Source organism: Camelina sativa, chromosome 5 (assembly GCF_030686135.1).
Source record: "Camelina sativa cultivar CO46 ecotype springtype chromosome 5, ASM3068613v1".
Taxonomy (NCBI): domain Eukaryota; kingdom Viridiplantae; phylum Streptophyta; class Magnoliopsida; order Brassicales; family Brassicaceae; genus Camelina; species Camelina sativa.
In genome coordinates this window covers 13,982,732-13,994,962 of record NC_141884.1, presented here as the reverse complement: position 1 = coordinate 13,994,962, position 12,231 = coordinate 13,982,732, and the positions used below count along the sequence as shown (strand labels likewise).

Below are 12,231 nucleotides of genomic sequence, written 5' to 3'. Positions count from 1 at the left end.
AAAATGGAAAAAAAAAATATTAAAAAAAAAAAAAAACTAACCTAAGTAATTTGTCGGGTAGGTGATATAAGTTAGATTTACAAAGTATACATAGTTTATTTTATTTTTCTTTTTATCTCGACCATGTTTGAACTTGTAACTAAACACATCTCATAAAAATAAAAACCTCTCTCACATTTTTTTTCCTTTTTCTTAATCAAAAGCTTCATCACCAAATTCACCACTACCAATACACATCTATTTCACCGGATCCATCAGCGCCACTTTTGTAAGGATCATTGCTTCCTCTATATCTACCATCGTCGCTAGATCTTATGTTTTCGTAGTGACTCAAATTCTAAACAAACATAAATAAAAACCTTATATAGTGACTAATCAGTGACAATCTACTCTCTCATTGACATGTGCATATGTAGCACTATTATTTCATGTAACAAGTTATTCTTTCATATGTAACACTATATTTTTTTAACACCCTACATTTTCTGAAATATCATGCTTTATTTCATTCGACAAATTAAATTATCTGAAAATACTATATTTTATATTTTTTCTTCGAGATGTGGCGTTATTTTTATTTGATACATGTAATTTTTAAAATTACCATGATTTTTTTTTTGCTATTTTCTTCTCAACCGCATAAAATTTTTGTCTCTTGAAACAACCCACTCCGTTTTTTTTCTTAACATAACATTTAACTAGTGAGCCCATATTCACTGACAACCTAGTAACATTCAACAACAACATATAACATAACCAAAACACCAATCTAATAAATAACTAAACAACAAAAGTCTAACAATTCCAAATCCAACAATGTCAAGAAGCAAACAACCAACATCCTAACAATGTTCTATGACCAACCTAACATAAGCCAGACTACAAACAATCGAGCCACTAGAACATCCTCCTCTTCATCGCTCTGATTCTACAATCACACTTTGCCTTTACCTACTCCACAACACAATAGAAAGGCGTAAGTATTATCAGAAATACTTAGTGAGACAATCTTCTTCACCATCACCTTTACTGTAACCATCTCCCTCACGATGACCACCACCATAGCATCAATCTCAGCAAGCACTACATCAACTAATTCATTAACCATCGTAGCAAATCCATCACTGTCACCTCCGTAACAACCACATCCTCCCCTATATCCATCATCTTCGTTGTTGCGATAAGCACCTCAACTGTTATATTTCATTTCTTTTTCTCGCCAAATTTTACACAGAATTGTGTTATCAACTATTACCTTACATCTCGTTTTCCCTAACATAATCATTCTTTTGTAATTACCATAACTTAAAAAGATAGTTTGGTATATATCTTATCCTTACCCCATCTTAGAAAGAGTCAATTTGCAAAGAAAATTGATCATTCAGTAGTATTTTCCATTAAACTATAAATCAAATTTTGTCGACCTAAAAGACATTACAAAATAAGAACATGTGGATTATATTTTGATTCATTATTAAAGACTTTAAGTAATAAAATATATTTTATTAATGAATTGAAACGTACATTTCAATATATTAAGACAATTTCACTTTGCTACTAGCTATTTTAAAATAATCAAATTTAACATAATAACCATTAATTTGCAAATACGACAAACAAAAAATATATCTGTAATGTGCTAACTAATCTTTTATAAAATAATTGTATATTATATTCATTTAACGATATATAAAATTGGAACATTTAAAAGTAAAATATCGCTAATGTGCATGGTTTCTTTTTGATAAGTTTCTTTACTTTTAATTAAGTGTAACTAGGTAATAACCCACACTCTATGCAGAATAATAATTATTAAATAATTTTACTGTAATTTATATTTAAAAATCTATTATACTTATCGATACAATTATTATTTGGAATTTAAAATTTGTTTGTGTAGTATATATTTTTAGTTTTATTTGAATATGCAAAATTTTTGTATAATTACTAAGATTCAACTCGTATGAATTATTATAATATTAATTTTATATTATAGTACCATATGAACCAAAAGTTCTTAAAATTTCATTTTAAAGATTTTATGAAAATGTGATTAAGGGAGACAATTAATTTATAAATATAATATAAGAATTGAATTTTGGGTGTTATTGACTTTTAGAAAAAATACAATGGTATGTAGATGTAAATATTATTAAAAATTGAAGGCAAATTAAGAAATAGTGTTTCAAGCTCTAACAAGTCAACTTTATTAAGAGAATGCTTCTTTATTAATATATATATATATAATATATATATATATATAGGAGATTTGATACAAAATGAGTAAAGTTGTAAGCCATAAGCTATTTATATCAAAAAGAGGAGATAATTAATATTTGTAATAAATCACTTCTATGTGTAAGTTCAAACGAAACTAACATTTTAAATTGAATAGTCAGTTTTACCTTCATTTAATTTATAACAAAACATTGATTAACTCATATGTAACATAAGTAAAATCATATATAAATATACCATTATCTACTTTTAAGAACCACATAACAAAAATTCAAACCATTGGCAAAAGAAATTTAATTCTTTTTTCTTGAAATATTATCAAATTCGCTAAAATAGAATGAAGACAATTGTCAGTTTCTTAACTCTTCTAGTTCTTGTTTTATCATGTAAGTTTAATCTTTGTTAGTGACGATACTATGTATATTTTGTTTTAATTTTCTTGAAATTCTAATTTTATAAAATAATATATATATTGGGAATAATATAGGTGCGTCAATTATCAAGGCAAAATCTTATTTGGAAGAGAACGCTCATTCTTTCTATTCAGCAAAAAGCCCCCAAATTAACTTTAAAATAGATGAATTTCCACCTGATGAACATCTTGGAGTTTCGGCTTCTAAAAGTTTAACTGGTTTCTGTCAAGAATGTGTATATCATTGTTTGAGAAGAAAACGGGTTATTGGTGAATGTCAACGTTTTGTTTGTCATTGCTCTAGACAAGAAATTGGTGTTGGATTGTAAGTTTTTTTTCTTACAAATATTTATATATAAAATAAAGCAAAAGTAATTATTTTGGTTAAAGTTAACTCTTCTTACTAATTTTATACTATATATCATTTAATAAACCAAAATATATATCGTTTTTTATAAGTATGAATGAATATATATAATTAACTAAAATGTTAAAAAATTTATAAAAAATTGTTGATGGTATTTCAGTTTTGCTAGGTAAACAGTTGTATTAAACTTTTTGACATATAGCTTTATTTCATTTGATACATCAAAATAAATAAAATGTAATATAATTACATATTTTCATCAATGTATTTACATTAATTTATTTAAACAATTAATGAGATCATATGTTATTTTAAAATGACCATTCCATTTTACGGCAAATGGTAAAAGAATTTGGGGTCATATTTTCAGTGTATTTATTTGTTTTTTTTCTTATCATTTGCAATTTACCTGAAACAAATTGTTCTACTATTTTCAGTGTATATTGTTTTTCTTATCTATTATACTTATCGATAAAAATATTATTTGGAATTTAAAATCTGAACGTGTAGTATATATGTTTTAGTTTTATTTGAATATGTAAATTTTTTGTATAGTAGTTAAGATTCAACCGGTATGAATTATTATAATATTAAATTTATTTGTAACACCATATGAACCAAAAGATTTTAAATTTTCATTTTTGTGATTTTATAAAAATGTAATTAAGGAATACAATTAAGTTAGAAAAATAATATAAGAATTCAATTTTGGGTGTTATTGACTTTTGAAAAAATACAATAGTATGTAAATGTAAAAATATTATTAAAAATTGAAGATAAATTAAGAAATAGTGTCTCGAATGATCGAACGATCATCAGTACAAATGTGTAATTTTAAAGACAAGTCCAGATCTAAGAAGATCCAATGAACTTGTGTGAGAAAACATCAGATGATCCAATGTGTTTCGTGTTGGACTTTTTTTTTTTCTTTGGTCTCAATCCTGACAAGACAAGCATAATTCTTTGGTCGAAGGATGATCAAAACAACAGCATATAAAGAGGATAAAAAGTTGGGATGATGTTTTCCCGACGTCGGAAGCAATATAAACATGCTTGAGTAAAGATAGGTTCCCACTCACGTCATTATATTTCTCTATCGTACGTCCTTTTTGTAATCTTTATATAAATCCCTAAGCTAGTAGTACCTATAATAATCCAACACTATTATATTTTACCAAAAACAATTCAGATTATCCCTTCAATACAAATCTCGTTATCACTTATCAACAACATTCATGGCCCAGGTATGACGAAAACTAAAATTTTATTTAACTTATGTTTTATGAACTATATTTTACTTAAGTCTTAATTACAAATATGTTTGAAACCTAAATTAGGAGAGATATCCAAAATGCAGTTAGGTATGTAGTACGTATCTACTATTTTGACAATGCATTTAGCAACTTAGTTTATGTGTATTTTAAAACAAAACACAAGGAGTAGTGACTGATGAACCTAGAAAAGACCAATAAAATTATAGAAATAATATACATTACCTACTTGGAAAATTAGCTGAAAGCAAAATACAACGTACTCAAGTTGCAAGATCACTTCAATGAGAGTGAAGCCGGATTCACACACGGAGCAGATGACAAAGCTAATGTTTGGTCCACAACTAAACTGTATGAGACTGATATTCCAGGTCTTTGGCCTTCTTCGTTTAGCGACAAGTATTGTTGCATCTATAGAGTGCCAAACCGGTTACGGAGAGTGAACCCCGAGGCTTACACTCTTCAAATGCTGCTGATCGGTCCCCTTCACCATTAATTTTAAGAAAACTGATGCCCTCAAGCTCTACAAAACCGATCCGAGGTACATATGTTAGTGTAGAAGAGACAAGAGACACACAATTTTTAACGAAGTTCAGCAAATGCCTACGTCCTCAAACTTTGTTGCAAATACTTTTTGAGCACAATTACAGTTAGTGCTCAATATTGGACTTACACAAACCTAAGATCTTGTCTTAGCTTGTTCTCAATCTATTTCTAACCCACTAAGAGATTCCTAAGATCAACAACAATGATCTACACCTAGGACTCTCACTTAGAAATAAAACCCTCACCCTTTTCTCCCCAAAGATGCCAAAAGGCTTACAATATTTTTTCCTCTCTTTTTCACGTTCTAGAGGGATAAGTTTCTAAGTCCTAGACTTCGTGCCTCTCACAGAGCTAACAACTTTCATAAAATCAAGAGGAAATATTCCATTTAACTTTATTCTTTGTTAAACGAATATTTTCTAATCCCATTAAATCTTCAAATTATCTTCAAGCTTCCTTTTTCTTTGTGCTTTACCTCCAAGTAATATCCCAAAACGTGCCTTAAGTATATCTTCATATCTTCAAAACCGAGACATACAGATAAAATCAACAGGCCTCTAATGCTTTTTTGTAGGACAGAGGCTTGCGCATACATAAGATGCATGTGCCGAGACAGAAGCTTGTGCAGACATATTTTGTACAGCTTCCTGAACTTCATCTTCAACTTGAGCTTGCCCAAATACACTAACAACATATACACCACAGCTAAAGTTTATTTTGAAGTTTCACGCACAAAGCAAACATCAGATATATACATATTTGTTTCCATATAGTAAGGCTAATTTGTTTTTTTTTTTTTTCTCCAAGATATTTAGACTATATAAACATGGAGCTTCACAAGAAGAAGTGATATGCTCAAATTTAACCCTGAGCTACTCTCTCAAATTAAGAGATCACTGTAATACTTAGGGGTCGAATTCCACAAGGACTCAAGTCTACACAATGGATTATAGAGTTTTATAATTATGCTAAATAGATTAAATTGAATTAAAATTAAAGCAATGCAAAATATTAAATAAAAATTGTTGTAATTTCAGAAAATCAAAAAGCTAGGTCTAGGGAATTTCTCAGGAAATTATGAAATATTAAATCAATCAATTAATTAGGATTCAAGCAATTAAGAACATATCTAGAACTCTAAACACTTTTGTAAATTAAATCAGTTCTCACTGCAGATAATATCTAAATTTAAAACCAGAAAATCCAAATCTCTTTGCAAAATTCTAGGTAATAAATCAGCTTTAAAAACAAGTTTAGATTGTTCACAAAATTATTAAATCAAATCTCTTTGCAAGAAATAATTTTGCTCATCAAAAGGTTTTATCAGGAAAATCAATTATATTCTCATATCAATTTATTTTCCTAAAGTATTAATTCTAGGTGATCAATCAAGAATTAATATGAAGAACAACCTATGATGAAGATCTAGAAAGATATAGAATCCTAAATAAACAGATCTAATAAATCATAAAATCCCTGTGAAAAACCCTGAACCTAACAAGCAAACTACTCAGACATGTTTAATGAAGAACAAAACATCTTTCTGAATAACATGCAAATAGAGATTAAAAGAGTAAAAGGAAGTTCAAGAATTCTTCTCTACAAAGCAGATCTGATCTCTCTCTCTCCAAAAGCTCTCAAAAATCTCTCAGGGTTGCAGGAAAAATAAAACTTAATAGAATAAAACTTAAGGGTTTGGAAAACCTAAAAACTATATATATATATATATATATATATATATATATATATATGTCCTAAAACACGTCAGGGACTTATGTTGCAATTATGGAAGACTTTGGGGCAGAATTGTAAAACTTCCAATTTTGTGATTCTTCATCGCCTGAAGAGGGTGTCGATCGATGCTCCAAATCTTGGTGTCGATCGATGCTCCAAATCTTGGTGTCGATCGATGCCCATGCTTTGATCCGATTCCAACTTCTCTTCCTTGATGAATTGCTCCAAAATATCTCTATTTGCTCCATTTCGCTCCTTTCATGCCAAAAACCTATAAAGACTCAAAAACAATCTAGAAACAAATGAAAAGACACTAAAAGACTCCTTATATCAAGAAGTACCTTAATAGTACTGCAAATACATTTGGGGATGAAACTATTGAAAGGTTCAGGAAAATCATAGTAAGAGATGAGAAATAGATAAGAGAAAGCTACTCCGAATCAACGGAGTGGATCAAATCATCGGAGTTTGTGGAAATAATGCTCCTCGACTCAATTTTCATACTAAAGCTCTTCATTGGGATGAGAAACAGTCAAAACACGAAAAATATATTCTTTTCGCGAAGCCTTCTCTCTTACCCACTATTTTTGAAGACCTAATCTTGCTTGAGAACCAACTTCCTTAATTATCCCTTTTAGAGAGTCTCTTTGAACCCTTTATCTTAACTACTAAAACTGAGGTAACGTTTTGTGATCTTACCCTTCTAGTATTTAACTTTATAGAGAAAATCAGAAGGGATGTTACGTTCCGACATTTTACAGATTTGTTTCGGCGTGTCCGCGTGGAAACACTTGATCATTTCGATGAAGAAAAAGATAGTAGTAATTTTTTTGGAGAGGCTCCAAAAAGCATAAAGAGGCTGCCCAGCGCAGACAAACTAGACAGTGCAGGGGTGGATTTTGTGAATATGTATGAGGGAAGTGATGTACCATTGGTGATTAAATTCGAACGTGGAATCTTGTTTTTGCCTTGTTTCATAGCAGATGACTACACCGAGAGGGTTATGAGGAATTTAATTGCACTTGATCAATGTCATTACCCTCTCACTGCTTATGTTTGTAACTACATTGCCTTCTTGGATCTCCTCATCGACAGTGAGGACTATGTTGACTTGCTAGTCAAGAAAGGTTAGAACAAAAGTTTACAAGGATCAAATTTTAGTAAGTATATGCAGTTACATTTCTTTTCTTTTCTTTCTTTCAATTAACACATTTTTACATTTTACGTAAAAAGAAGTTGTAAAGAACTGGTTAGGACATAAAAAATGGTGGCAGAAATGGTGAACAAACTGTGTTTAGGGATCGTGGATTTTGGATCTCACTACTACTTTTTAGCCGAATCCCTCGACAAACACTACGACAATCGTTTCATCATATCAATTGTCGCCACTCAGTGAATTTTGGACCGGAACTGCCACCGTTGCCTCTGTTGTTGTCGTCGTATTGACATTTATTGGAACAGTGGCTTCCGTTCTCCAAGTGACACAGAACGACAATAAGTCTTTGCCGTCTCCGGCTCCGCCCCGAGCACTGTAAATAATATAGTGTTCTTGTTATATATATACACGAAACTATACTATATTGAGTAAATGGTGAGAGATATTGCTCTAGAATAGGGTTATAAATTACAATTCTCTAGATGAAGTTTGAATCGCGAATTTATTTCATGTCCCTCTAAAAATCAACTTGGTATTTTCTTTAATTTATTCTTATAGTTAATTAGATGTATAATTGGTATCATTCTTATATCATATGTTTATACGAAAAATATCCCCGAGGAAAACAAGTACCTCAAATGCTTCTATTTGGGCCCCTCCAGACCTACTCACAAGAAGAAGTCAAAGACTCTCTCAGACCCTGCCTTTGCAGATCGGAGTCCTCCTCCTCCCCCCCAAGTTCAGGATCTGTTCAAGGGACCGAGCCAATCGAGCTCTTCCGCACAAAGACAAGGACCTACACCAGTTGAAAGGGGTACAATCTCGGTTGAAGGGAATAGAGGATCAAAGTCTCACCAAATTAGAACAAGTACTCCTGCTCAGACCCTAAATCCTAATGTTATGATCAATACTTCTCAACCCCGATCCTCCAACTCGTCTCTTCCGGACACTTCTGATCCTCCTCGTATAAACTTGATCCCTGCAAGAAGGAAAACCACGGCGGATTTTCAGAACCCGCCAACCCCTCTTCTTTAAGAATGGTAAGTTGGAACTGTTGTGGGTTGGAGAACCCCATAACGGTCCAACGAATCAGGGAAATCAGGAGTAAGATCTCACCTGATATCCTCTTCCTCATGGAGACAAAGAACAATTCAGAATCTGTCCTCAAGTCTCTAGACTTCCTGGATTACCCGCTGAACCACTTAGTTCCCCCCTCCTCACCTGGTGCAGGAGGATTAGCCCTGTTCTGGAAACAGAGTGTGGAAATAGAGATTATCAGCTCATGCGATCACTATATTGATACAAGAATCAAAGCTAAGGGTAAATGGTTCTTTGCCACCTTTCTATATGGGGAACCTGATCGATCCAAAAGACTTGCAGTGTGGAATTCTCTCCAAGACCAATATTCAGCTTGTTCTGACCCCTGGATCATAACAGGTGATTTTAATGATATAATCCATAGCTCTGAGAAGGTGGGTGGACCCCAGAGACCTGAAAGCTCTTTCTCGGACTTACGATCGTTTATGTCCACCTGTGATCTCTACGATCTCAAACACTCCGGTAACTTCTTATCTTGGCGCGGGATCAGACATTCACACTTGGTTCGCTGCAGACTCGACAGAACTATGACAAATAGTGAGTGGATAATCAATTACCCTTCAGGACATAATGAGTACTTACGTTTCGAGGGTTCTGATCACCGCCCCCTTGTCACCTATTTTGATCCCAAAAAGAAAAGAAGAAAAGGTTTATTCAGATACGATAGACGTCTTAAAGACTCTCCAGAAGTTAAGAGGCTAATCAGAACAGCTTGGAACTTATCTTCAACAACATCAGTGGATCAGAGCATAAAAGCATGCCGTGATGCAATTATTGCATGGAGCAAGGAACAACAACTTAACAGCCAGGCAGAAATCTTATCTTTGAAAGATCAACTAGAGGAAGCCATGACGGATGATACTGCTATTCAAGAAACCATAGACAATCTGAACAAAAGCCTCCTGATAGCCTATCAAAAAGAAGAAGCCTACTGGAAACAACGAAGCCGAAACCTCTGGTTAGCTTTGGGTGACAAAAACACCAGCTTTTTCCACGCTGCAACAAAAGGTAGAAGAGCCATTAATACCATCTCTGTTATTGAGGATCCAACTAGTGTTCCGGTTTATGAAGAGAAAGAAATAGTGGGTTCTATCTCGGACTACTTCCAAAGTATCTTCACTTCCCAACCAGGGGAGATAGATCAAGCTATTGAGTAAGGACTTAAGCCATGTATCACTCAGGAAATGAACTCAAAGCTTATAGCCTTACCGTCAGTCACAGAGATAAAAAATGCCTGCTTCTCAGTTCATGCGGATAAGGCGCCTGGCCCAGACGGATTCTCCGCGTGCTTTTTCCAGTCCAACTGGGAGGTGGTAGAGGCTAGAGTTTGCTCATAAATCCAAGCTTTCTTTACCTCTGGTTCCCTCCCCCTGCGCATTAACCATACTCATGTGAGACTGATCCCTAAGATTCAAAACCCTCAAAAGGTGTCTGACTATAGGCCTATTGCACTATGCTCTGTTTATTACAAAATCATCTCCAAGATACTAACCAAGCGATTGCAGCCTATCCTCCATACCTGTATATATGAGAATCAGTCAGCTTTTGTCCCTCAAAGAGCAATCACTGATAATGTCTTGATAACTCACGAGGCACTTCACTACCTGAAAACATCAGGAGCACAAAAAAGATGTTACATGGCTGTTAAAACCGACATGAGTAAAGCCTATGATAGGCTGGAATGGGACTTTATTCAAAAGGCATTGGAGCGTATGGGGTTTCATCATCAGTGGATCACATGGATTATGCAATGTATCAGAACAGTTACTTTTTCTTACCTGCTAAACGGACAAACCATGGGGTCTGTGGTTCCCGAGAGAGGCATCAGGCAAGGAGACCCCCTTTCTCCGTATATTTTCATAATTTGCAGTGAAGTCTTGTCGGGCCTATGTTCAAAAGCACAATCACAGGGCTCACTTTTGGGTATCAGAGTCTCAAAACGAAGCCCTCGAGTTAACCGTCTGCTGTTTGCAGATGATACCATGTTCTTCTGCCGTTCAGACCCCTCCTCCTGCTCCACCCTCTGACGCATCCTACAAGTATACGAAAAAGCCTCAGGCCAACAGATAAACCAACTCAAGTCTTCTATCACTTTCTCTGCAAAAACCCCTCCAAATATAAAGGAACAAGCTAAATCTATTCTGGACATTCAGAAGGAAGGAGGAAACAGTAAGTACCTTGGGCTACCAGAGCTGTTTGGCCGGAAAAAGAAAGACCTGTTTAGTATGATAGTAGACAGGATAAAGCAACGTGCTCTAAGCTGGTCCTCGCGCTTCCTATCTACAGCTGGCAAGCTCACAATGTTGAAGTCGGTCCTGGCGGCTATGCCTTCTTACACCATGTCTTGTTTCAAGATCCCGAACAACCTGTGTAAACGAATTCAATCAGCTTTAACGAGGTTCTGGTGGGATACAAAAACGGAACAAAGGAAGATGAGCTGGATCTCTTGGAAAAGCATGACTAAGTCCTATAAGGATGGAGGTTTGGGCTTTAGAGATTTACAAACCTTTAACGATGCTCTTCTAGCTAAAATCAGTTGGCGTCTCCTTACTTCCCCGAATTGTCTACTCGCTAGAGTACTATTGAACTAATACTGCCCAAAAGGGAACTTCTTGGATTGTCAGGTTCCCAGTTCAGCTTCCCACGGATGGAGAGGCATCTGCGTGGGGTGTGACCTGCTCAAACCTAATGTGGGGATCACCATTGGATCCGGAACCTCCACCCCTATCTGGCGCAATCCTTGGGTCTCGCTAGCTTCTCCGCTGTCTCCAACAGGACCCCCTAACCTAGAGTCACACAATTTGGTTGTTGCTGACCTTCTCTTACCAAACTCCTCGACCTGGAATACGGACCTCATCAGAAGTGTTCTTCCAGAATTTGAGAAAGATATTCTGTTCCTAAAACCCAGTAAGACCGGAGCACCTGATAAATGGACTTGGCTTCCCACGCCTGATGGGGTATACTCTACAAAGTCGGGTTACTTCGAAGCTCTAAAAAGAGCAGAGGATCAAACCTCAGCCCCCACCACCACCTCCCAGACACCCTTCAAGTGGAAATCTAATATCTGGACTGCCAAATCTTCTCCAAAGACAAAACTTCTCCTCTGGAAAGCAGCTCAAAATGCTTTACCTGTAGGCAAAAATTTAGCAAGGCGTCAGATTAATGCCAATGTGAAATGTCCACACTGTGACTGTCTTGAGACGGTAAGCCATCTTTTCTTTACCTGCCCCTTTGCAGCGAAACTGTGGCGTCAAGCACCCTTCAAAGAAACCTTTAATCCAGATTGTATCTCCTCAACCCAGGATGGTATCACCCGAGTAAGCCTGTTGACCTGTCTTCCCCCGTCGGGTGTTGGGGAAGGACCACTATATCCTTGGATCTTCTGGATTTTATTTTATGGACAACTCGC

General features: G+C 34.8%; 1 protein-coding gene across 1 annotated transcript; it reads left to right on the top strand.

The window, feature by feature from the left end:
• Positions 1-2,496: 2,496 nt before the first annotated feature.
• LOC104786816 (defensin-like protein 222) lies at positions 2,497-3,044 on the top strand. Its single transcript, XM_010512271.3, has 2 exons — positions 2,497-2,624; positions 2,726-3,044. The coding sequence occupies exons 1-2, from the start codon at positions 2,576-2,578 to the stop codon at positions 2,977-2,979; spliced, it is 303 nt and encodes a 100-aa protein (XP_010510573.1). The 5' UTR covers positions 2,497-2,575; the 3' UTR covers positions 2,980-3,044.
• Positions 3,045-12,231: the final 9,187 nt, after the last annotated feature.

Coding starts and splice junctions, on each gene's coding strand:
- LOC104786816 (XM_010512271.3), top strand. CDS start 2,576: ATGAAGACAATTGTCAGTTTCTTAACTCTTCTAGTTCTTGTTTTATCA. Junction 2,625..2,725: donor TCTAGTTCTTGTTTTATCAT/GTAAGTTTAATC, acceptor GGAATAATATAG/GTGCGTCAATTATCAAGGCA.